Raw genomic sequence first — 26,346 nt, 5'->3', positions numbered from 1 at the left:
TTCAGTTAGGTCCCTGACTGCAGACCTCATTTGCTAGGTGTTATTTTTAATGCACTTTATTACCGAGGTGAAAATAGAACCAAGAAAGAGCGAAAATCACAGCCAGGGAAAAGGAGAGCCTCTCCCCTCCCCAACAAACTAAAGAAGGGGCAGGCAGCCGAATGCAGGAGTGTGAATTCTGCCATATGTGTGATTTTTCTCTCTCTTTAGCAAATGACGTAGGTTGGAGATCTTCCAGCTTCTCTTCTGTTGCTGTGGGATTCTCCACGGAGCTGCTCCCTCCATCCTTCAAGCTCCTTCCTCCTCTTTGCTGCCAATCATGGCAGGCTGAGTTTGACTTCTGGCACGGGTTCAATGCTGTGGTGTCAGGGGACTCAGTTCACTGATGCCCAAGTCACAATCGCCCAGCCACTGAGTCCCTAGTGCTGGAGAACCTCTGACCTACAGGGCCTTCCTCTTTGGCCTGTAGGGTCATGTTGGTCCACCATCCTTAAACTTAACATTGCAATACATCAAGGACCGCTTCTCTCCATATGAACCTCCCTGGACTCTGCAGTCATCATCTGAGACCCTTCTTCGGGGTCCAGATGGCGGCAACACGAGAACGGGCCTTTTCTGCAGTGGCTCCCCGTTTGCAGAATGCTCTTCCTAGGAAGACTCGCCTGGCAGCAAGTGAAGAATATTAGCATTATTTGGTTATCAAGCACATTGCATTTAGGGCGGTTCCCTTGGCGAGCCGAGAGGGACAAAAGATCCATAATTGAGAAGATCCATTTGGGGGCACTAGACAGCATCCTAAAAAGCAGAGACATCACCTTGCCAACAAAGGTCCGTATAGTTAAAGCTATGGTTTTCCCAGTAGTGATGTATGGAAGTGAGAGCTGGACCATAAAGAAGGCTGATCACCGAAGAATTGATGCTTTTGAATTCTGGTGCTGGAGGAGACTCTTGAGATTCCCATGGACTGCAAGAAGATCAAACGTATCCATTTTTAAGGAAATCAGCCCTGAGTGCTCACTGGAAGGACAGATCCTGAAGCTAAGGCTCCAATACTTTGGCCACCTCATGAGAAGAGAAGACTCCCTGGAAAAGACCCTGATGCTGGGAAAGATGGAAGGCACAAGGAGAAGGGGACGACAGAGAATGAGATGGGTGGACAGTGTTCTTGAAGCTATGAACATGAGTTTGACCAAACTGCAGGAGGCAGTGGAAGACAGGAGTGCCTGGCGTGCTCTGGTCCAGGTGGTCACGAAGAGTCGGACACGACTAAACAACAACAACAATTTGGGGGCACCACACATTATGAAAGATTAAGTCCGCCCTTGTATGAAGTATAACTCCAGTTTTGCTAGGTATTCCAGATATTTTTCTGGCAGGTCTTGGTGAAATTTTGTATGCGTCCCCCATACTCCAGGAGTTCATACAGAGTTCCTTGGTGGTTTGAAGCATCCCCTGTCTCTATGCCCTCCAGCTGACGCATGGTGATGCTTTGACATCCCTGCGCCAAATGTCATAGCAGAGTGAGAACCGGCTTGCTAGCATTGCTCCGATGTGATTTTGCTTGCTTCAAGAGCCTCTCTGACCTGCAATACACAGACCCACACGCTATGATCCCCTCTCCTGTGGAAGCGTAAGAGTTGTCACACTGGGTCAGAGAAAGGTCTGCCTTCATTCAACCAGCAGACTGTTGTGTCGAGACCCTCCTCAAACATTTGCAGCAAGGCAGAGTGACAACAGGTTCCCTGGAAGCAGACTGTGTGACCGTGGGCTGCTTACTTTCTCTCAGTTCAGGCCTTCTTCCAAGGGGGCCAACTTGAATAAAATATAGGGGAGGGGGCTAGGTAAGCTCCGCCCCGCATAACTGATCAAAATACACTATTTGAATGGAAGATCACTAAAGAATTTATTTATATATGCAACTACGGCTGCACGAACATTATTAGCACAACATTGGAAGGAAGAAGGTGTCCTAGTTAAATAATTTTGGCAAGTTAAATTAATGGAATATGCTGAAATGGCAAAACTGACAATGAAACTAAGAGGAAGAGATGATAACGAATTTGAGAAAGATTGGAAGGACTTTATTGCATATATTCAGAAGGAATGTATTCAGGTTAATACATTAGGGTTTTAAGACTACTTGCAATTTAATTTTGAATTGACAATAAGTACTTCGATGGTTTATAACTTTACAATGGACTTGCAGTATGTTGATAAACAATGGAACCAAAGAAAGGACTACGGGGAAGTCAATTTGTTTTGTTTTAATATTGTTATTGGTTTATTTTTGTTATTTTTGGGAAATTAATAAAATGTTTTATATATATATATATACAGCGGTACCTCGGGTTAAGAACTTAATTCATTCCGGAGGTCCGTTCTTAACCTGAAACTGTTCTTAACCTGAGGTACTACTTTAGCTAATGGGGCCTCCCGCTGCCGCCGGATGATTTCTATTCTCATCCTGAAGCAAAGTTCTTAACCCGAGGTACTACTTCCAGGTTAGCGGAATCTGTAACCTGAAGCGTATGTAACCCGAGATACCACTGTACACACTACAGGGGGTGCTGGCCCCTTTAAATGTTTTATTGGGGGGCCCAAGGGACCTCAGCCCCTAGGAGTTGTCTCCTGTGCCACCTAGAATTGTAGAGTTGGGAGGGACCCCAAGAATTGGGGACAGATGACCATCCAACCTCTGCTTAAAATGATCCAATGAAGCAGAGTGCACAACCTCCCATTGGAGTCCGTTCCACTGTCAGAATAGTCAGACAACTACAGCAGAGGCTCATTCATCGACATGCATGAAGCTTGTGCTCTGAGCTGAACTTTTAGAGCAATAGGAGGCCGTGCCTAAAAAAATGGAAATTAAGTGAGCATACACAACGTACAATTAAAGCACATTCCTCTTCTCCAAAGAATCCTAGGAACTGTTTGCCCCTTGCAATGCTACAGTTCCTAGAAAGCCTAACAAACTACAATTCCCATGATTCTTTAGAGCAGGGGTCAGCAACCTTTTTCAGCCGTGGGCTGGTCCACCGTCCCTCAGACATGTGGTGGACTGGACTATATTTGGGGGGGGGGGAATGAACGAATTCCTATGCCCCACAAATAACCCAGAGGTGCATTTTAAGTAAAAGAACACATTCTACTCATGTAAAAACACGCTGATTCCTGGACCATCTGTGGGCCAGATTGAGAAGGCTATTGGGCTGCATCTGGCCCCCGGGCCTTAGGTTGCCTACTCCTGCTTTAGGGAATGTGTGCTTGGTTTAAATGAGCCTTTCTCAACCTGTGGGTCCCCGTTTTTTGTTGAACTACAACTCCCATCACCCCTAGCTAGCAAGGCTGGAGCTCAGGGATGATGGGAGTTGTAGTCCAACAACATCTGGGGACCCACAGGTTGAGAACCGCTGGTTTAAATGCATGCTGTGTATGCAGCCTAACGCTCTTCTCCAGAGTTGGTAAGCTCCCAAATACGCACAAACTAGTACTTGTTTTGGGTTGGTCCACTCTAAATCTGATAATCCTTGGAGCTGACATTTGAAGGAATCCGTATCATTTGATTTCCAAGCATAAATAAGCACCTTCTTCTAGGGGCTTTCAGGCTCGAACTCCAAACGATAGACATGAAACAGAGTATTTTTGCCACTCCTGGCCCTTTCCCGGCGGGAAACATCTGTACCGTGCTAACGGGCCTGGCTACATTCCCTCAGAGAGAAGCAATTTACACTTCTGCCAATGGGCCTTTAGCAACTAAATTAATTAAGCTAATGGATACTTATTGAAAAACGTCTACTTGGCTGAAAGGGGGAAAGCAGGCATAAATAACAGAACAGGAATCTGTGGGATGACATTGTGTGAGGATGGCCATAACTCACCAGCTAATTAAAGCAGTTTCTCTCAAAACTTTGAGTAGAAGATACTCAGCCATTTCAGAACTTGAACACCATTTCTACAAGCAAAAGGAGCTATTTTCTGGTGGGGGGAGTCAATCACACACCAGCAAATTCAGGTTACATCATTATAGATTAAATTATTATTACTATTTATTAAATTTGTATATCGCCCTTCATCTGAAGAAGAAGAAGAAGAGTTTGGATTTGATATCCCGCTTTATCACTACCCAAAGGAGTCTCAAAGCAGCTAACATTCTCCTTTCCCTTCCTCCCCACAACAAACACTCTGTGAGGTGAGTGGGGCTGAGAGACTTCAGAGAAGTGTGACTAGCCCAAGGTCACCCAGCAGCTGCATGTGGAGGAGCGGAGACACGAACCCGGTTCCCCAGATTAGGAGTCTACTGCTCTTAACCACTACACCAAGCTGGCTCTCACAGGGCAGCCCACAACATAAAAAGGAGAACAGGTCTGGTGCAGCAAAGTCAATTTCCCCCAAAGAACAAAGACTTTGCAACAAGGACAGTGATGGGAAGGGTGGAATAATCCTGGCTTTGAAACAACGTCATCTAACATCCCTGCAAACGAATCAGAATGAAAGTTCAATAAATGGCCAATGCTGTCTAGTCTCCCTGCAAAGCAAATCAGGATGAACGCTCAATAAGGCTATCTGGAAGCACCCTTTGGTCAACACTTTTGTGCTGGTTGCACAAAGCCACACCTTCCTTCCTTGAGGCAGGGGTTTGCATGGTGTTGATTGGCTAGCCCTTGTGTCCATCATGAAGCCACCCGCCCACCCCATATCATCTCAGAGCATTACGATGGTAATAAAACACCAAGCAAACATTTGAGCAAACTTGGAGGAACTTGGGGGGGGAAGCAGCAGACAGCCCTACTGGCACATGGGAAAGGTGACCAGGGGGCCCAGAGACTCCGTGAGACTTATTACAGGAGCAAAGACATTGGGTTCAGGAGAAGTCATCCCACATAGCAGAAAGATCCACCATTGGTGGTGTGAGGGCTCTGACAAGGTCCTGGAGTCCTCCCTTCTCCTTCCCTGTAAGTACTTGTCCAGCTTTGGGAAGGGGCTCCTTCCCAGAGCCCAGTGCCTTGCTTACCCAACTTTGGGAAGGCAGCACGAGGGCTGGGGGCGGGCATCAAATTTCAGCCTTGCACAGGGTGCCATATTACCAAGGTCCACCCCTGTTTGTATGACGTGTAAGACTTCTGCCCACACACTTCCAGGCATTTCTTTGCTTAAGGACTAGGAACATGAGTGATGGTTGTTTTCTAAAGCAGTGGTTTAGACCACAACGCCACCCACTCAGCACCACTGAGCCTCTTGGGCTTGCTGATCGGAAGGTTGGTGGTTTGAATCCGGGCAACGGGGTGAGCTCCTGTTGCTCGGTCCCAACTTCTGCCAACCTAGTAGTTTGAAAGCATGCCAGTGCAAGTAGATAAATAGGTACCGCTGCAGCGGGAAGGTAAACAGTGTTTCCGTGCTCTCTGGCTCATCACATTGTGCCAGAAGTGGTTTAGTCATGCTGGCCACATGACCCGGAAAGCTGTCTGTGGACAAACGCCGGCTCCCTCAGCCTGAAAACGAGATGAGCACCGCAACCCCATAGTCGCCTTTGACTGGACTTAACTGTCCATGGGTCCTTTACCTTTTTTAAAGCAAGCAAGCCATGGTTTTCCTCATGCTGCATTCTGCACCTGATACTAGAATCGGCGCATCAGAAAACACTCTTTGTGTGCTCCTCCAAAGTGCCTGGAAGGGCAATCCTGGATGCAGTTCCTTGACCATAAGCCCTGTTGAACACAGTGGGGCTTTCTTCTGAGTAAAACATGCATGCAATTGCAAGACTGACAGTCCAAAGAAAGGCATCTTGCCGGATCCAAATAGGGCTGTGCTGAAATATTTATGCACACCCTAAATAATAGATTGGGTAGTGGCAAAAAAAGAGAGACATCTCATTTTATGTACGTCTTTGCTGTCATGTTTCATTTTTAGCACTGGAGCAGGCACAATAGTTTACGGGATGTAACAACTGCATCCCCATCTGAAGCAAATAATAATAATTTCCCCCCCCCCCTCCTTTTTTAGTGTCCATCTTTTCAGCTTTTGTTATTCCTCATCCTAAGGGGAAGAACCACACAACTGGGTCCAGAAGCTCAATCGGTCAACGTCAGCGTTTGCCTCACGTCTTATTTGTGGACACCTCTGCAATTAAACTCTCCAGATCATCTGCTCCATTTTGCATTATGTTGACCCACTTTCCGGCTGTTCGTTAATAACGTTTGTTGTGCGGAAAGGGGTCCCCATCACTCAGTCTTGCTAACGCAAAGCATGCACAAAAAAGGGTCCCAGGTCTCACACACTCCCAGGGGACTCGCACACCACCTAGAAACCTCCAAATTTGGTACAGAGGAGTCCTAAGACAGGGGTGAGGCAACTCCAGATGTGCAGGGTCAGCATTGCTCTCTGTGAGACCCCACCAACCTGGTGCAAAAATCACACACTCAAAAATCACACACCCAGGAATTTGTTTTGAGTATTAGAACTGGATGGAAATCTCCGTCCTTCTGCTCCGAAATCCACTCCTGGTTACCCCAGGCATTCTTCATTTCAGAGGCTTACCAGAATGACACCCCCACCTCCGCAAATTTGTCATTTTGGTGCACAATTCTGCCTAATATACACACTTTTGCAAAGTCGTTTCCCGTAAAAGAACGCATTCTTCTGTTATTTTCATGAATGAATGCATTTAAACACATGCACATTTTCCCCCTATGCATTTCTAGAATGGAGAACTGCCTTATGAAATTCAGAGAAGTAAAAAGTGTCAGCCGGTTGCTGTGTTTCGATCCCTGGATTGTTCTGGAAAGGGCAAATTGGACAAGTTTGCCTTTCAAGGTGAAATGAGTTCAATTTCTCCCTCACCGCTCCCTGCCAGTTCAAAATGGGCTGCCCTGTCCTGCGGTTCTGTTGAATTCCCCCTCCCCACCCCCTAGTGCTATTTAGCTGGAGAGGGAAAGGAAGTGGAATGGAGTATCACAGATGGGGGCAAGGCTGGCTGCTGGAGCCCTGAGCACTCCACGCTACGACATTTTGCTGCAGCGCCCATCCTGGTGTGAGCTTACAAAAGGGACCAGCTACCAAATTCGCCTCACTTACCCCATGGTGGGCCATTACTCCTCCTTTACATCATTTCTCTCCCCACCCACACCTTTAAGCCTCCACAATGTTTTAAAAATCACTTGGTCTGTGATTATGCCATTCCTGACGGTTGCAACAATAATCCCCCAAATTCATCGCACTGAACCTCTCAGGGTTCCTTTCAAGAACTGTGCCTTAATGAAACCACGTAGGTTTGTTCCGTATCGCAGACTCCTGGTGGTTTCCTAATAGCCAAGTTGCTCCAGCATTAGCGTCGCCGAGTTTCTTTTGTCCTCCCGGTCTGATTATGCCTGCTAAGACATTACAGCAATTTTTAAAAGCAGGTTTGATGCCTCTGTGGGGAAAAGAGAGAGCGCAAGAACACTCCTGAGCGCCACCAAAATGAACAACTCCCTGCATGACATTGAAAGGCAAAGGCATTTCAAAGGGAGAGAAAAGAAAGTGTTCTCATCAAGTGTGTAGCAGTTTTCATGATCAGAGCAACCCACGAAATCTCTGGAAGCAAATAAATTAGGGTGTTGGTATTTTGACATTTGAAAGGGGGAAGAGATATAGACTAGTCGGGAGACTTCCAGCGGAGTTCAGGCTTCTAAGCTCAGTTCTCTGTCTAGTTGGGGCAAACATTATTGCTCGCCTAGGGAGACTGGATATTTTCAATATGAGGGCCTGAAGACATGCACATCATCAAAGAAGAGAGATAGGGAGAAATGCATTACACACACATACACCCAAAAAATTAGATGACATATAGGCATGGAATTTGCACGAGCTGGTTTAAATAAATAGATGCACATTAAAACAAATTGGGACGCGGGTGGCGCTGTGGGTTAAACCACAGAGCCTAGGACTTGCCGATCAGAAAGTCGGTGGTTCGAATCCCCGTGACGGGGTGAGCTCCCGTAGCTCGGTCCCTGCTCCTGCCAACCTAGCAGTTCAAAAGCACGTGAAAGTGCAAGTAGATAAATAGGTACTGCTCCAGCGGAAAGGTAAACGGCATTTCCGTGTGCTGCTCTGGTTCGCCAAAAGCGGCTTAGTCATGCTGGCCACATGACCCGGAAGCTGTACGCCGGCTCCCTTGGCCAATAAAGCGAGATGAGCGCCACAACCCCAGAATCGGCCATGACTGGACTTAATGATCAGGGGTCCCTTTACCTTTTAAAACAAATTGCCTATTGAATTGTGAATAGCCTTCCAAGGATTTAGGGGTATTTTAAACTGAAAAGCAGCCTCGAAGGCTGGATTCAGGTGAAGAAAAGCAACGTGGAAGGAAATGCTTCATCCGTTACTTTCTTGCCATTGCAAACTTTTGCATCTTTCCCCATATACATAGAAGAATGGAATTATTATTATTAATTTTCCAAGTGGAGCAGGGGAGAGCGGTTTGCAAAAAAGGGGGGGCAGTGGGGAAAGGGTCAAGAGTACCATCTCTCAATGCTGCTTCTCAATTCAAACTGGCAGGTTTCAGAGGTCCCATCTCTCCCCCCCCATCTCAGGTGGCATCCCTAACAAGTGGCTATTCAACCTCTGCTTAAAAACCTCTGAGGTCCACCACCTTCCAAGGGAGTCCGTCCCACTGTCTAACAGCTCTTACTGATGTTTAGTTGGAATCTCCTTTCCTGTAACTTGAAGTCATTAGTTTGTGTCCTATCCTCAGGAGCAGGAGAAAACAAGCTTTCACCATCTTCCACATGACAGCCCTTAAGATATCTGAAGATCACTAGCCTATCTCCTCTCCATCTCCTCTTTTCCAGGCTAAACATACTCAGCACCCTCAACTGTTCCTCATAAGGCTTTGCTTCCAGACCCTTAATCATCTTGGTCTGCCCTCCATATAAATGGAATAAACAAATGATTTGTCTACCAGGAGGAATCCGCTGAGAAGGTTAGATCTGTGCCTTTAAACAGAGCACCATGTGCCATTTTCCCATCTAAGCCCAGCTGCCAGTTCTGATTACACAGAGCATTTCTTGAAAGAGAAACACTTTCCAGTAATCTCGCCAACCGTCACACCTTTTCTGGCATATACAGGTCACTTTTAGGTAGCAGTTCAGTCTGCCAAGGTCTTTCTCATTCATGCAGTGGGATAGATAGTTGTCATTACCACCTTCCGCCTTTTGAGGGCCTAACTAGACATTTCAGGGGATGCATGGTGGCTGCCAGCATCTACTGAAAGAAGACTAACAAATGTGTATTTATTACCTGCTCCACGAGCTAATTGTGGAGAAAAGACCTAGGTGACCTTAAGCACACACGAGGGTTGCAGAAATACCCATTTGCAGGTAGCTGTGGGTGGCCCAGCTTGGACACAGCAGAGAGAAGGACCCAAATTATCTCATCTGTTGCTTTGATATCTTCCTTTCCCTGGAGCCAAGTTCCATCACTGGAGCAGTTATTGGCAAGATTCCTGGGGATTTTAGGAAGGAGTTCAATTAAGTGGCAGCAGAGTATGTTCACAGTAAGAGAGCTGAATTCATACCCTTCCTCTCTTTATCCTCACCCACTCTGCTGCCTGCTCTGTACTCTGTACCAGGGACCTGCCCTCTTGCTCTTACACCGTAGCATGCCAAGAATCTGAATGTTGTACAGAGGATGGCATCAGTGGTACGGTCACCTCCGAGGCAGAGATGAGAAGAGCCCATCATTTTTGGGGAGGGGGAGGAAACAACCCCCACCTCATCTGCAGAGCTGAAGGCAAGTGGATTTGTGCAGTTAATTAATTGCCAATTGATGTTTACATAGCGGCAGGGATAATATCGACAAAAATATTTATGAATTGCAGTGCGAAGACTACTCCATGCAAAGAGCAATAGATTTCAAGAACAAATATAAATATGGATTAAACAGCTGAAGATTGGGTTAAAAACAGTGGATTAACCTCAGGCACCTCAAGCTTTACCCAGAGATGAAAGATTGACAGCACTCCTGAAATATGTTCTGTTCCAGTTTAGCAGATCACCCGAGAGGGAGGAGGAATAGCAATTGAGTACCTCACCAGAAACCCTTTGCTGTCTGTCTGTCTGTCTGTCTGTCTGTCTGTCTGTCTGTCTGGGCTTATCATAAAATTGTAGGGTCATCTAATCCAACTCTCTGTAGTGCAGAAGAAGAAGAAGAAGAAGAAGAAGAAGAAGAAGAAGAAGAAGAAGAAGAAGAAGAAGAAGAGGAGGAGGAGGAGGAGGAGGAGGAGGAGGAGGAGGAGGAGTTTGGATTTGATAGCCTGCTTTATCACTACCCGAAGGAGTCTCAAAGCGGCTAACATTCTCCTTTCCCTTCCTCCCCCACAACAAACACTCTGTGAGGTGAGTGGGGCTGAGAGACTTCAGAGAAGTGTGACTGGCCCAAGGTCACCCAGCAGCTGCATGTGGAGGAGCGGAGATGCGAACCCAGTTCCCCAGATTAGGAGTCTACCGCTCTTAACCACTACACCACACTGGCTCTCAGCAGGAATCTCACCTAAAGCATCCACGACAGGTGGCCATCCAAACTCTGCCACCACCTCTTGTGGGAGTCTGTTCCACTGTCGAACAGCTCTTACTGTCAGAAAGTTTTGCCAAATGTTTAGTCCAAATCTCCTTTCTGGTAACTTGGGATCCATTGGTCCTAGCTTCCAGAGCAGGAGAAAACAAGCTTGCTCCATCTTCTATGTGACAGCCTTTTAGATACATGAAGATGGCTATCATATCTCATCTTAATCTCCTCTTTTCCAGGCTAAGCATACCCAGCTCCCTCAACTGTTCCTCCTAAGGCTTAGTTTCCAGACCCTTGATCATCTTGGCCTCCCTCTTCTGCACATGTTCCGGCTTGTCTTTATCCTTCTTAAATTGTGGTACCCAGAACTGGATACAGTACTCCAGATGTGTTCTGACCAATGCAGCATAGAGCATTACTATTACTATTACTATTACGCGCATGGCGCTGTGATCTAAACCACTGAGCCTCTTGAGCTTGCCAATCAGAAGGTCAGCGGTTCGAATCCCCGCAACAGGGTGAGCTCCCGTTGCTTGGTCCCAGCTCCTGCCAACCTAGCAGTTCAAAAGCACCCCCCCCAAAGTGCAAGTAGATAAATAGGTACCGCTCCGACAGGAAGGTAAATGGCATTTCCATGCGTTCCAGCCTTCATCACAGTGTTCTGTTGCGCCAGAAGCGACTTAGTCATGCTGGCCACATGACCTGGAAAAACTGTCTGCGGATAAACGCCGGCTTCCTCGGCCTGTAAAGCAAGAGGAGCGCCACAACCCCAGAGTCGTCCGCGACTGGACTTAACTGTCAGGGGTCCTTTACCTTTACCTTTACCTATTACATCCCTTGATCTGGACACTAGACTTCTGTTGATGCAGCCTAGAATAGCAGTAGTTTTTTTTTTGTTCCATCACATTGTTGACTCATATTAAGCTTGTGGTCCGCTAAGACCCAAAAAACTTTTTTATATGTACTACTGACAAGCCAGGTGTCCCCCAACTTATATTGGTGCAGCTGGTCATTCCTGCCTGTTAAGTATCATTGTTTAATTGATGCTGGAATTGGAATGGCTAAGTCAGGGGTCTGCAACCCGCGGCTCCGGAGCCGCATGTGGCTCTTTTACACCTTTGCCGCGGCTCCGGGACAGATACTAGCAAGGGGAGGAGGCGCACTGTGCGCCCCGACACTCCCCACTGTGGCGGGCGCTGTACTGGCTGTGACGTCACATGGGGGCGGGGCGTGCGTTAGTCACGCACCGTCCCGACGTCACCTTCCCGCCCACTGTCAGATCGCGGCTCTGGAGATATATTTGTTTTAAATGTCGCAATGGTTTTACGGCTCCCAGTGTTTTTTTTCCTTCGGAAACGGGTCCAAGTGGCTCTTTTTTGTCTTAAAGGTTGCAGACCCCTGGGCTAAGTGTATTGCTGAAAGGTTTAACACTGGAATACTGCCTAAGTGTAGAACCCTAGCCATAGGTCAGGAAGGTAGAGCAGCCTACCGTAACCTGATGCCCTGCAGATGTGCTGGACTGCAACTCCAATGCGGGAAGAGGTGCCTTTTGCCCATTGGAAGGGATTGGGCAGAAGGCAGGGAGGCCAACTGTAGGTGGTGCCAGAGTCAATGACAGCCAGGGCCAATTAGAAGACTGAAAGGTGATATGATAGCCATCTTCAAATATCCGAATGGCTGTCACATGGAAGATGGAGAAGGCTTGTTTTCTGCTGATGCAGAGGCAAGGACCCAAACCAATGGATTCAAGAAAGGAGATTCCAACTAAACATTAGGGGGAAAGTTCTATGTTATGAGCTGTTTAGCAGTGGAACAGGCTCCCTCAGAAGGTGGTGGACACTCTTTCAGTGGGGGTTTTTGTTTTTAAAAATGATTTTTATTTGATTTTACAAGTGTAGAATTATGACAAGACAAAATACATATCCATTTTTAGAGATTTCTCTGAATCTCCAGACTTCCCACCCTCCCATTCATGGGTCCTATTGTCAACCTTTTCAACTGCATATTATTTCATAATCCATATTTTATATCTCTTTGTATTGTGCACAATATCTGCTACATTACAAATGTTATTAAAATCCTGCTAATGTTTTCATACCTGCTTACAGTAGTCTCCTAGATAAATTTGAATTTCCCCCCATTCTTTATTGAGGTTCTTGTCTTCTTGGTTCCTAAGCTTTCCGGTCAGTTTTGCCATTTTGGAGTACTCCAGCTGCTTGGTTTGCCATTCCTCTCTGGTAGGGATTTTGTCTTCTTTCCATCTCTGGGCTAGTAACATCCGTGCGACTGTTGTCGCAGACATAAAAAGTATTGTCTGCTCCTTCAGGATATCAGTACCTACAATTCCTAATGAAAAAGCTTCTGGTATTTTTATATAGGGGTTTTTTAATTAAAAAAATCATTTTGTTATATATCATTTCCCAGAATGATTTTATTACTTTACATAAGTACTTTACATAAGTGTTTTTACATAAGTAGAACCTCAGTGGAGGTTTTTAAACAGAGGTTGGACCATCTGTCGGGCATTCTTCAGCTGTGATTCCTGAATTGCAAGGGGTTGGACGAGATCATGGGTAGGCAACGTAAGGCCCGGGGGCCAGATGCGGGCCAATCGCCTTCTCAATCTGGCCCGCGGACATTCCGGGAATCAGCGTGTTCTTACATGAGTTGAATGTAACCTTTTATTTAAAATGCATCTCTCGGTTATTTATGGGGCCTGCCTGGTGTTTTTACATAAGTAGAATGTGTGCTTTTATTTAAAATGCACCTCTGGGTTATTTGTGGGGCATAGGAATTCCTTTACCTCCCCCCCGGCAAAATATAGTCCGGCCCCCACAAGGACTGAGGGACAGTGGACTGCCCCCCTGCTGAAAATGTTTGCCTTCCAACTCTACAATTGTAGGTCCCTTCCAACTCTACAATTCTATGACTCCATGATGTTGTTGTTGTTTAGTCGTTTAGTCATGTCCGACTCTTCGTGACCCCATGGACCAGAGCACACCAGGCACTCCTGTCTTCCACTGCCTCCTGCAGTTCGGTCAAACTCATGCTGGTAGCTTCAAGAACACTGTCCAACCATCTCATCCTCTGACATCCCCTTCTCCTTGTGCCCTCCATCTTTCCCAACATCAGGGTCTTTTCCAGGGAGTCTTCTCTTCTCATGAGGTGGCCAAAGTACTGGAGCCTCAGCTTCATGATCTGTCCTTCCAGTGAGCATTCAGAGCTGATTTCCTTCAGAATGGATTGGTTTGATCTTCTTGCAGTCCACGGGACTCTCAAGAGTCTCCTCCAGCACCATAATTCAAAAGCATCAATTCTTCGGCGATCAGCCTTCTTTATGGTCCAGCTCTCACTTCCATACATCACTAATGACTCCATGATACGTGATCCCAGCTTTGTCCCCATTCTCCTCCCGAGGAGTTCTCTCTGCTGAGTTCTACAAAGACAACACTGAGACTCAGGAGAAGGAAGCTGACCGGCCGGTCCACTCCCTGGGCTGGTTGTACCTACGTACGAAGGCAGGCAGGTGGGAGCTGGCTGGAGGCAGACCGTGGTTGGTGGGACAGTGTCCTATTTAATGGACTGATCTCCACTGTCTACAGGGTATCAGGTTGGGGGAGAATTCTCTTGACATCTCCCCACCCTGCTCTAAGAAGCATGGATGGGAGATGTGTTTTTTAAAAAGCACAGAACCTGAAGCATGCAAGGAATTAGCCAAGTGGCAGGATGAAATACGATCTGGGCTTCATTCCTATAGATAGCCTGGCACACAAGGGGCAGAACGTGTGCGTAAGGGTTTGGTAATTGCCTCGGAAGATGGCATTCTGCCAAGCTCACTTCGCTCGTTCATCTCCAGGCATTCTGAGAGCTGCACTGCATAGCTGGGGAATGGAATCCTGATTTGTGCCGGGAGGCCGATCTATAGTAAGGTGCTGTAAACGCGGGCAAATGGAGAGTGGTCCACAGGGCATTTTGCTTATTTGGTAGGTGTTCCCGGCCCAATTGCTGGTGGCACATTAATACTCAGGAGGGGGGCGGATTGCAAAATGTTAATTAAAAGCAAACAAACCTCAGGGGGTTGCACCAAATTGCTTGGGGCGGGGAGAAGAGGGAGATGCAGCTGGAAAGGCTGCCAGGAACAACAAACGAGGAATGGGTAAAATCAATCTGTTGCCAGCTGAAATATACTCGGAGTCGAGAGTGGATTTCATGCTCTTTATTCAGCTCATAGTGGTGAGGAGGAATGGAAGTTCCCCCAGAATGTCTGCTTTATATACATTCTTTACACAGTGATTGGCTAATTTGGGGATTCTCCTGTAGGCCAATCAGGTTGCGGGTTCACTTCCACCTGGAGCTGGATTGGGTGGCTCCTGTGGACCAATCAGACTGCTGCATTCTGGATCCTATTGTTCTAGGACCAATCAGACTGCTGCCTTTAGGATCCTATTCAACTCAGTATATAATACCAGCCCAAGCCAATTTCACATGTGCAAGTCCATCCCATTTTTGGCATCAGCTATTTAAATAGAATCTCTCAACACATGATTTTTAAAAACATATATGTAGGTAAAACAATGTCTGGAGGGCAACAGCTTCCCCTTTCATGAGGACAGTTTGGGCTCTGGGTAGCGAGTTCCAGTTTCAGAATTTAGGAGCCACCACTGAAAAGGCTCTCCTACAAGGTACCCGGATAAATGCTTTCTCTCAAGATATTAGGTGATGGGGAGTCTCGGGAAAAGGCTGTCCTTCTAATTTAAGGAACAACTGCTTCCTGGTTTACTGATCAAAAAGCCTTTTAGCTGATTAATCTGACTGAGTAAATGAGAGACCCCGATAACCCAAAGGAAGGGAACCCATATGGGGAAGATGCACAGAGCATCTGCCTTGCAAGCAGAGGTTCCCAGGTTCAAATCCCGGCCTCTCCAGGTAGGACTGAGAAAGATTTCCTGCCTGAAACCCTAGAGAGCTGCTGCCAGTCAGTGTAGACAGTACAGAGCCAGATGGACCAAAGGTCTGAGCTGGGATGAGGCAGCTTCCTGCACTCCTATGCAGAGCATGTTTATCCTGGGATGGGGGCACCATATTGCTAAATGTGACTCTTTTGAACACGGCTGGTTCAGGGGAGCTGCCTCACCTCTTTCAGAAAGGAGCCGGCAGACAGTGTCTGCAAGCATTTAAGGGCCCGTGGCTGAGCTATTTGGGAAGAAGGAATGGCAAGATAATTGAAATCTTCACCTGTTCTGGCGCAGCTATTAAGCGACCCCGCAGGGAGCTCCTTTAATTAGCCGCGCCGCAGTACCTAATTCAGTGGAGACCCTCAACGAGCTCCTTAATCAGGTCTCCACAAACAACGCAGAGGAATGGCACTCTTCTGGGAAAGCTCCTGCCCGACTTTATTCTTTCCAGGCACAGAAGGCAACGGGCTTTCGACCCAAATGCGGTTGCAAGCTCAGCTGTTTCCCACTGCTGTCCTAGTAGCCCTCCTCTGCCTCGGCCCAGCGAGAGACACAGCAAAACGGGGACATGTTGTGAGTACAAGAGTTGCCTTGGCCCAGTATACCTGAACGAGTCTCTCCATCCCCATTGTTCAGCCCGGACACTGAGGACCAGCTCCAAGGGACTTCTGGCGGTTCCCTCACTGCGAGAAGTGAGGTTGCAGGGAACCAGGCAGAGGGCCTTCTTGGTAGTGGCTCCCACCCTGTGGAATGCCCTCTCATCATATGTCAAGGAAATAAACAACTATCTGTCTTTTAAAAGACATCTGAAGGCAGTCCAGAGACCCAACAAATCGTTACAAAGCAATACACAATTCATACAGCCTACCTCCAGGTTAAACAAGCATTTTGTTCAGAATATAGGGATCATTGGTTCTTGCAACCACCGATAGGAACTTTGCCACTGCTAATGTTCTAGCATTTGTCCGGTCTTCCAACAGGAACCTAACAGTGAGCCTCTGATTTTCCCGGGAAAGGTACCAGCAAGGGTAGTATCAGTTCAGCCCTGGCTTGCTCATATTTTGCACAGTGCAACAAAATATGTTTTATGGAATCGATGTCTTGAGCACAATGTTTTATCGTGTTTTTAATATTCTGTTGGGAGCCGCCCAGAGTGGCTGGGGAGGCCCAGTCAGATGGGCAGGCTATAAGTAATAAATTGTTGTTGTTGTTGCTGCTGCTGCTGCAGGAGGGTCGACAGCTCTTCTGAGGAAAGGTGGGGTATAAATGCAATCTTACCTTATTCAGATCTGACCAGCTAGTTCCTTACAGAATCAGAGTAGAGAAAAGGCAGAAGAAAAGTATTTACATGTTAATCCACAGCAATTTTTTCGCTCTTGTTAATCTCGGACCCAATAAATGGATCTTCTAGTGTCAGATGGGCAGGGGAAAAAGAATAAGAATAATCCTCCGTCTCACCTTAGTTGGGCTAGCTGCCTGACAGTTTAAACCAGATGTGGGGAACTTTTGGCCCTTTAGGGCACATTTAAAGCACATCTCCTCCCAGCTTGCAAAGGATCCCTGGGAAACTGTAGTTCATTCAGGGGGCTGGGAATTATACTTCTGTGAGGGGTAAACAACAGTTCCCAAATTTGGAAGAGGCGACTGTGTTAAATGATTGGTGTGTCTGCAGCTGCAGATTAATTTCTAGGCAGCTTGCACACACCTTGCTGTGATTTACCAACACCCAAAAAAAGAGAGAGGAGAATACAGTTTGCAGAGGGAAGGAGACAGCCAGGCCCATTTGCAGATATCTCATGAAACAGCTGCCAGTGGCGTAGCGTGGGTTGTGAGCACCCGGGGCAAGGCAAGTAATTTGCGCCCCCTAACCCATGGATTTTAGCACTCGAGTGCGAGCGCGCCCCCCCCCAGATGTTGCGCCTGGTGCGGCCGGCCCCCCCTGCACCCCCCACGCTACGCCACTGACAGCTGCCCCTCTGCACTTTTGTGTCACAGCTTAGTGCAACACGCACCAATTTGGAGGATTTCCTCTTGACCGACTGATCTCCTGTCAGCCTTCCAGACGGGAGGATTTTACCTGTACCTGCCAGGGTCGCTCCAGGTCAGGGGCAGCGATTTGGGCAGACACAAGCAAGCAGATTAAAGGCAAAAATGAGGTGGGTGGGTGTGTTGAGGATCCCATTTTGCTCAGTTAAAACGAGCTCTCAGGAAAAGGTGCTGCCGGATATCGAAAGCTGCGTCCCTTCCTCATTTTGTGCGTAAGTGCAATGCAGAAGGTAACATGGGGAAACAGCCAGTCTTTTTTCACAAAGAGGGTCTCCGTGGGACAACTGCTTCATTCCTGAGCCTCAGGACCCAGGACAGGATGAACCAATGGTCTTACTCAGTGTAAGGCAGCTTCCTTGTTCCTAATGAACAAGGTGGGTTCCCACGAGGCAAGACACAGCGATAACAACAAGTCCCTTTATTGAACTACTGTCATATCTCATGTTACATTAGCTTCATATTACGTTTTTTAAGTTTGCACCCCGTGGCGACCTGGAAGTACCGGAAAGGGTGACTTCTGGGTTTCGCAGCTTGCGCATGCGCAGTAGTGCTAAATTAATATGTAGCACAACTAAGAGTAAAATGGAACCCATGGAGGAAGGTGTTGGGAAGTCGAATGATGTACTGTAGAAGGATAATGAAGAATGGATGTACTAATTTACTGTAAAAGCATTTAAAAACTAAATATCAAGTAGTCTCACTGAATCATGGAATTGTAGAGTTGGAAGGGACCACAACGGTCATCTAATTCAGGCATAGGCAAACTCGGCCCTCCAGACGTTTTGGACTACAACTCCCATCATCCCTGGCTAACAGGACCAGTGGTCAGGGATGATGGGAATTGTAGTTCCAAAACATCTGGAGGGCCGAGTTTGCCTATGCCTGGAATAGATTCATGAAATTAACATGGGAAACTGTTAAGGGGAACTTGCTTGAAAAAAATGTTTAGATCAGTCAAAACTGCATGCAGGAATGTATTGGGAGAAATGCAAACTATAACGCTGGAAAAATTTCACAGGGACTTTTTAAAATAAAATAAAAAACACAAACTAATGCAGAAATGTGAGGAACTGGACTTAAGGGTGAAAAAAACAAGAAACCGAAACTGACACAATTCATCCCTAGTCCATACAAGATAGGACCAGAGCACACAGAAGAGTTTTTGCCAAAGGGGCAGTGAGGAAAGGTCATAGTTTTGTCACGTTGTAAATGCAGCCGAGACGCGATGTCAAATTTGGGCAGAGATGGAACGTGAAGAGTCCAAAGAAAAACCAACAGGTTGGACCGAGGATACGTCTAGCTTGGCACTTTATATGTTTCTCAAGTTGGAGATTAATTCTACTGGAAGTGGCTAGAAGGGATCCTTACTGTTCTTTGCTAATCTCTCCAAGGTGTTGGGCAAAGGGCTGTCCCAGGCTTTGTACCCAAGCTCTGTTCAACTCAAGCCCCCAGGGTTGAACCTGGAAACTTCTCTGTGCAATGCATGCGCTTGGCTCCTGAAACACAACCCACTCCCCCACCCCCAAGAAGGAGCTGCCATAAACCAAGTAAATTTAGACGGGAAGCTGGCACATCTTACTTCCACTGGTTATGTTTTCTGGAGGAAGTTGTCACTTGAACAGCTCAGCTATGTTCCTGGCTCCTGGAGCCACCAGATTCCTTGGCAGCTTCAAAGATGGTGATGGCGGGTGGCCATGTGATTTGCAGCCCACTTTGAATGTCACGCTCCAAAGTCAGTCCCAAAAGCTTCCCCCGCCCCTCACCAGATGGAGGTTGTGTTGATAAGCGTTCGTGCCTCTCCTTCCCTGATGAGAGCGTGTTTGTGAAGGGCAGGAGGCAGCTCTATGACACAGGAAACTCCCCTTGGACTTCTTCATGCCGGACGTAACTCTCGTTTTCTGTGCCTGCAAAACCAAAAGACCCCATGTTACTTTGAGAAAGTCTACGCTGCTGTTTCTTAAAACAGGGTTGGCAAGGGTGGAGGAAGGGGAGTGCGGTAGGTGCTGTCCGCCCCGGGTGTCACCACCGAGGGGAGTGACAAAATGCCGGGTGGCACTCACCACGGGCCTGCAGCGCACCCAAGCCATGTGTCTCTTCTGGGAGTGACACGGTGGCTTGAACACCTGCAGGCCCAAACGGTCCGCCCGCTGCCTCCGCTCCCAGCTGTAGGGTGGCTGAGTGGGAGGAGGCAGGCAGTCTGCGGAGGTCCCATGGTGCGCCTCGCCCCTGGGCAGCCGCCCGAGCAGCTTCCTCCACCACTGGGGATGGGGCACCTTCAACCCCAGAGCTGCTGCTGGACCACAATCTCCCATCCTCCTCTCTGGCCACTGGCAATCCTGACTGGGGCTTGAAAAGCCTCCAAGTGTCCCTATTTTCCAGGGACAGTCCCAGATTTACAGAAGCCCAGTTTCTGATTTGATCCCCATCATTCAGCCCGGACACTGAGATCCAGTGCCGAGCCTTCTGGCAGTTCCCTCATTGCGAGAAGTGAGGTTACAGGGAAACAGACAAAGGGCCTTCTCAGTAGTGGCACCCACCCTGTGGAACACCTTCCCTTCAGATATGAAGGAAATAAGCAGCTATGCTATCTTTAAAAGACATCTGAAGGCAGCCCTGTTTAGGGAAGTTTTTAATATTTAATGCTGTATTGTTTTTAACACTCGATTGGGAGCCGCCCAGAGTGGCTGGGAAAACTCCACCAGATGGGCGGGGTATAAGTAATAAATTATTATTATTATTATTATTATTATTATTATTATTATTATTAATACAGTGGTGCCTCGCAAGACGAAAAGAATCCGTTCCGCAATTCTCTTCGTCTAGCGTTTTTTTCGTCTTGCGAAGCAAGCCCATTGACAGCTTAGCAGATTAGCGCTATTAGCGGTCTAGCGGCTTTTAGCGATCAGCTGTTAAGCGGCTTATCAACGGATCAGCTGTTAAGCGGCTTAGCGGCTTAGGAAAAGGGGGGGGAGCAGAAAAACCCCGCGGGAACTCGCAAGATTTTTTCGTCTTGCGAAGCAACCCCATAGGGAAATTCGTTTTGCGAAGCGCCTCCAAAACGGAAAACCCTTTCGTCTAGCGGGTTTTCCGTCTTGCGAGGCGTTCGTCTTGCAGGGCACCACTGTATTATTATTACAGAATGTCCTGCTTTTCCTTAGGACACCCCTATTTTCATCAGATAAATGTTGGAGGTTATGGAGTTATGTGACTCCCAAGCCAAGGAGTTAAGTAACTATACAACTTTTAGAATATATCTGAAGGCATCCCTGTATTAGGGAAGCATTTATAAAAACTGTTTTAAATTGGAAGCCACCCAGAGTGGCTGGGCAACCCTGTCAGATGGGTGAGGTATAAATAATGAAATTATTATTAGTATTATTATGGAATAGAATGTCCCTATTATCATCAGAGAACTGTTGGAGGGTATGGGTTTATGGGGTTCAGCATCTTGGGGGGGGCACCAGGTTCCTCATTCTTGCTTTAAAACCTATTCCCTTTGGAAGCTTTCATGAAAAGACTTATCTAGCTCCTTTCCTGGAATGCTTTCGATATATTCCGAACACACTTTTCAGCGGGAGTTTAAGAGAGGAGAATGTCCTCCTGGGGATTCCCGAAACTGCTTGATAAGGAGAGCGCCAAAAGCTGGTGGGTTTCGTTCACGCTGCGGTTGTCAAATTAGCATCTCCTAGCGAGAAAGCTAATATTATCTCCTGTTACTTCTGCTGCAAAGGGGCTGCTCTGCTCATATCTTCTAGAAGAATGTAAGGAGACCCTTGCTGGATCAGGCCGGTGGCCCACCTAGTCCAGCATCCTATCCCCTCAGTGGCCAACCATATATGCCTGTGGGAAGCCCACAATCAGGATTCGAACTCAAGAGCACTCTTCCCTTCTGCTTTTTCCAACAACTGGTATACAGATGCATACTGCCTTGGAGGCCACGACGCCAACTGCTAGGGGCCGAGCCCAGCTGGGGTTCCCCAATATATTTGGGAAGGGGCTGAGGCCCCCCAATGTCAAAAAAATCAGGGGGCAGAGGAGGCCAATTGCAAAGCCAAGCGCTGAGAGGCAGGTGGCAATGGCAGGAGGAGGAGCTCTGTGTACAACAGAGGACAAAAAGGGTGGATGAAGAGGTCATGGAGCAGGGCTCTCCCGCTCAACTTCCCCAACTCAGAGCCAGTACCCTCTGTTGAGACTCTTGCTCGGGAAGTCTCGCAGCTGCCCCCTTACTTGGCTCAGGGTGAGGAGGTCGGGGCTTCATATGCCCAGGGAGGCCATTTTTCCCCCTGAGGAGAGGAGGTGGCACAGACTGAGCTGCCAGCAGGGGAGCAGCGTCAGACCTTGTCTCTGAGACAACAGCAGCACATCAAGAGTCAGGAGTAAACCCAGCCCCCAAGAAGGAGCACAAACCTTTGGGAACCTTTTTTTTTCTTTATATTACTGCCAGCAGACGGAGACTCAATTGCTGGAAACTCTGCAAGTAAAATATTCGCTTATTTGCAAAGCTAGGTGTCTGTGATTTATTCTAGCCTAAGTAGTTTCGTGGGGAATGCTTGTTTAAAGGTGGGTGAGGGCAGATGTGAAGCCAACCAAATTTTAATATGCTTGGTAGCAATCACCACTGTGCTAACTATGCTAAGAGATAGTAAAACTCTCTCCTCGAAACCTCTTTATTCAACACGCACAAGTTAAGGTCGGGTTGTCTATAGGGCATGCATGTATTTGAGTAGCCGGACAATCTATGTTTAAAAGCATGATGGGCAGGGAGGGCTGATTCTCAGAACAACTTCACACTCCTGTGCAGTCTCAGCTCCCAACTTCTGATCTGTATCTCTGGCCTTGTCCCTGAACCTTGAAGTTCCTTTCCTCGTGCTTTGATCCTTGCTGCATCTCTGGGCTTTTTCCTGCTCTTCACTCGTTTCTGAAGCTGCACTGCAATAAAGCCTGGCTACTTGACATGCAAGAAAGGGCACTTGCCATCATTCTTGGGCAGGAGACTGGGACAGGTGTAGCTTAAAACAAGTCGTCCAAATCCTTTCCTCTACATCTTTTGCCCTAATCTGCACCATCAGACCCACAGGGGACTTGAAACCACATAACGCTGGACTTATATTTATTAGAACTTCCCAGGCTTTCCTCCTATGAGCCACAGGAACGGCAGAGGTGCAAAGCAGATGGGCGACCTCAAATGACAAGACCATGGGTAGGCAAACTAAAGCCCGGGGGCCGGATGTGGCCCAATCGCCTTCTCAATCCGGCCCGCAGATGGTCCAGGAATCAGCATGTTTTTACATGAGTAGAATGTGTGCTCTTATTTAAAATGCATCTCTGGGTTATTTGTGGGGCATAGGAATTTGTTCATTATTATTTTTCCAAAATATAGTCCGGCTCCCCACAAGGTTTGAGGGACAGTGGACTGGCCCCCTGCTGAAAAAGTTAACTGACCCCTGGACAAGACCACTTAATAATGTTTGGCGAACTACAGTTCCCATGGTAGGAGTTGGGTATATTTAGCCTGGAAAAGAGAAGACTGAGAGAAGATACAATAGACACCTTCAAATATCTCAAGGGGTATCACATGGAGGATGGAGCAAGCTTGTTTTCTCCTTCTCTGGAGGGTAGGCCTCGAACCAATGGCTTCCAGCTACAAGGAAGGAAATGCTGATTTAACATCAGGAAGAACTTTCTGACAGTCAGAGCTATTTGACAGTGGAACGGTCTGGCCTGGGACAGCGGCGGAGGAAGCTGCTCGGGCACCTGGGGTGGCGTGCCCAGGAAGAAGAAGAGTAGAAGAGGAGTTTGGATTTGATATCCCGCTTTATCACTACCTGAAGGAGTCTCAAAGCGGCTAACATTCTCCTTTCTCTTCCTCCTCCACAACAAACACTCTGTGAGGTGAGTGGGGCTGAGAGACTTCAGAGAAGTGTGACTGGCCCAAGGTCACCCAGCAAATGGATGTGGAGGAGTGGAGACGCGAACCCGGTTCACCAGATTACAAATCTACCGCTCTTAACCACTACACCACACATAGAGGCAGGGCGAGGGCAGGGTGAGTTGCCCATATGGGCAGGGTGCACCGTGGGGCCTCCGGAGTCTACCTGCCTCCTCCCACTCAGCCACCCTACAGCTGGGGGGGGGAGGCAGTGGGTGGACCATTTGGGGAGCGTGAAGCCTGTGTGTGCCCAAGCCACCGCATCTCTCCCAGTAGAGACACGTGGCTCAGGCACACTGCAGGCCCCGTGGTGAGTGCCTCCCAGCATTTTGTCACCCTCCTCAGTTGTGACACCTGGGGCTGTCCGCACCCATTGCACTCCGCTTCCTCCACCCCTTTCCTGGGAGGTTGTAGACTCTCCTTCCTTGCAGGTGTTTAAGCAGAGGTTGAGTGGCCACCAGTCATGGATGCCTTAGCTGAGATCCCCACATTGCAGGGGGCTGGGCTGGATGGCATTTGAGGTCCCTTCCAACTCTACAATTCTATGACTCTATAGTTCAGCTGGAAAGGTCTGGCAAAAAATGATGACCAAAGCCAGGGCGATGCTTGCAATACAGATGTGCTGAGCCCAAGGGTCAGAGTTACCTTTGACTGGCGGTGGGGGTGGAGGCGCAGCTTCCAGCCGATCTTCTTTGATCCGGAGGGCGGTGAGGAGGAAGCAGGCTCCCCCAAGAGCACCGACAAAGCAGCATAGGACAAAGCTGTACTGCAGGCTCCGGAAGGACGCGAGGTAGGCAGAAGCCCCTGCCTGTCGCTTCTGGATTTCACTGGAGATCTGGAGGGGGAACGTGATTTTTTTACTCTGCTTATTGCATTTATGCCCCACCCTCTTCCTCTAAGGAGCTCAAGGTGGCATCCATGGCAGTGGCGTAGCGTGGGGGGTGCAGGGGGGGCCAGCCACACCGGGCGCAACATCTGGGGGTTAGGGTTAGAGGGTGCAAATCCACGGGTTAGGGGGCGCAAATCCACGGGTTAGTGGGCGTAAATTACTTGCCTTGCCCCGGGTGCTGACAATCCACGCTACGCCACTGATCCATGGTTCTTCCTCTCCCCATTTAATCCCCACAGCAACCCTAGGTCAAGAGGCAGTGACCGCCCCCCTGCCAGCTCACCCAGTGAGCTTCAGGGCCAAGTGGGGGATTTGAACCCCGTTCAGTCTGACCGTGTTGTTTTCTCTGGTTACTTTTGGACTTGACCTGAGCTTGCCCTGAAGCTTCCTGGGCCCTAACACAGGTGAAGCAAAAACTCTGGGATGCATAAACTGATGCGTTTGATGGACTGACTGGTGCCAGCCCTCTGGTGGCCAAAGCTGGGACTTTAGTTCTTCCAAGACAAGGAAATGGGTAAATATGTCATTTTCTCTTGTTTTTTTTCTGTCCTAAGGTCAGTCCTCCACATTTCCACTTTGCAGATTTATTTATTTTTTTAAAAAGTCCTCATGAAAATTCATTAACATTTTAGTGCAGATTTTTGCTAATATACATATGCTTCTGTGCAATTTTGCCTAAGACGCACATTTCCGCAGAGCATTTTCTCTAATGTAATGCATATTTGTCTGCTGTCTTCAAAAATATGTGCATTTTTATGCATGCTCAACCTCATTATATGCCCATTAATTGGCTAGAGAACTGATTTGCAAAATTAAGTCTAGCCTAAGTATTTTTGTGGGGAGATGCTTGTTTAAAGGAGAATTTCTAATTTTGAAGCATAGAAGAATTGTGTTTTCAAAAGTGCAAATTAGGGAGTCGGACACGACTAAATGACAACAACCTTTAAATGCAAACGGTATTGAATTTCTCCCCGTAACGCTATTCAAGACCATTTGGTTCTTGAGGGACCAACAGGAGCTTGGCTATCTGTGTAAAACTCACTTTGTTTCTTATTAGTCTGAGTAAATTGGCTAATATATTAGCAGTGGTGCAGGTGGTCTTGGACCTCTGATGGCTTTCCTACATCTGATCCTTTGGTCTTCATCCATTTAGCTCTCTACCTGACCAGCTGACCATCTTTCGACTGCCTATCTGCCTCTGGTCCTAGGTTGGTTCCCTTATCTGTTTTCCTGATTTCCTGCCTGTCTCGGATTATGCCTTCTGCCTCTGGCCCATTTGAACATCGCCAGGATCAAGAACCTGCTTCAACCTGCCATGAAATGAAGCCCCAAGCTATTCACTCACAGTGCAAATAATTTCTATGCACTTGTAAAATGAGATCACTTTGTACCGTTTCCCACCAAGGGGTGGGGGGGGCTTCAGCCCACCCCCACCTCTAAAGCTGCCCATATAACTTACGATTCCAATGAGATAGGGGCTTCCGGCATCACCAAACAAATGACTAACAAAAATCTGTACAGATAGTGCGGTGGATTGGCATGTTGGTTTCACGACATACTGAAAAGTCAAAGGGAAAAGACCCAATGGTCAAGGTAAGTAGGAAATAGGAAAGACCAGCTAAATGTGCTTGACTGTCAGGAACGAGCCAGCAGTAAATCACACGGTGCAAGTCGGGGTTAACTCTTTATCAGCAAAACCACAATTGATGCAGGAGTGTCAGGCCTAATGAGCATAGCAACTCATCTCCGGCAGGTCTTGCCCCTGTGAAGCAGTTGTTGAGACTGAAGGTCCTCACCTCCACACAGCTGCCTAGGTCCTCTCCTCTCCAGGGTTTTCCCCAAGCAATCGGAGACTGTGCCTCCATGAAGCCAACCTCTCCTCCACCCCTTTCATGCCTCTTCTGCTTCTGTGATACTGGGGAGCCTGTCACAGCAGGAGGGGCAGCCACCTGTGACTCTGCACCAACCTGACTCCTCTTGGCCTCTCT

At 47.8% G+C, this 26,346-nt stretch overlaps 2 protein-coding genes and 1 long non-coding RNA gene across 5 annotated transcripts in view; all 3 read right to left on the bottom strand.

The window, feature by feature from the left end:
• The window catches only part of LOC310832766, a 119,214-nt gene extending 108,102 nt beyond the window's left edge, over positions 1 to 11,112 (bottom strand). The window contains exon 1 of the long non-coding RNA XR_014558420.1: positions 11,003 to 11,112. This is a non-coding gene — a long non-coding RNA (uncharacterized lncRNA). The remainder of the gene's footprint in view (positions 1 to 11,002) is intronic.
• A 1,619-nt stretch (positions 11,113 to 12,731) lies between these two features.
• CYB5D2 (cytochrome b5 domain containing 2) overlaps positions 12,732 to 26,346 on the bottom strand; it is a 148,999-nt gene continuing 135,384 nt past the window's right edge. Inside the window, exon 5 of the transcript XR_014558358.1 lies at positions 12,732 to 12,751. The gene's annotated coding sequence lies outside the window, so the exon portion shown is untranslated. The remainder of the gene's footprint in view (positions 12,752 to 26,346) is intronic.
• Positions 18,345 to 26,346, bottom strand: part of LOC310832583 (protein spinster homolog 3-like) — a 31,313-nt gene continuing 23,311 nt past the window's right edge. The window contains exons 12-15 of one of the 3 annotated variants that reach the window (XM_083714595.1): positions 25,818 to 25,916; positions 24,115 to 24,304; positions 23,091 to 23,181; positions 18,345 to 19,444 (exon numbers count right to left, since the gene is read on the bottom strand). In XM_083714595.1, the coding sequence (XP_083570721.1) occupies positions 23,102 to 23,181; positions 24,115 to 24,304; positions 25,818 to 25,916 (369 nt within the window). In that variant the 3' untranslated portion in view covers positions 18,345 to 19,444; positions 23,091 to 23,101. Of the gene's footprint in view, positions 19,445 to 22,085; positions 22,470 to 23,090; positions 23,182 to 24,114; positions 24,305 to 25,817; positions 25,917 to 26,346 lie in introns of those variants that run through there. The other 2 variants (XM_083714596.1, XM_083714594.1) reach the window with 2 other exon arrangements.

The sequence above is a fragment of the Podarcis gaigeae genome, assembly GCF_964106915.1.
Source record: "Podarcis gaigeae genome assembly, chromosome: 15".
NCBI classification, from domain to species: Eukaryota; Metazoa; Chordata; class Lepidosauria; order Squamata; family Lacertidae; genus Podarcis; species Podarcis gaigeae.
The sequence above is the reverse complement of the archived record's forward strand: the minus strand, read 5'-3'. Positions and strand labels throughout refer to the sequence as shown.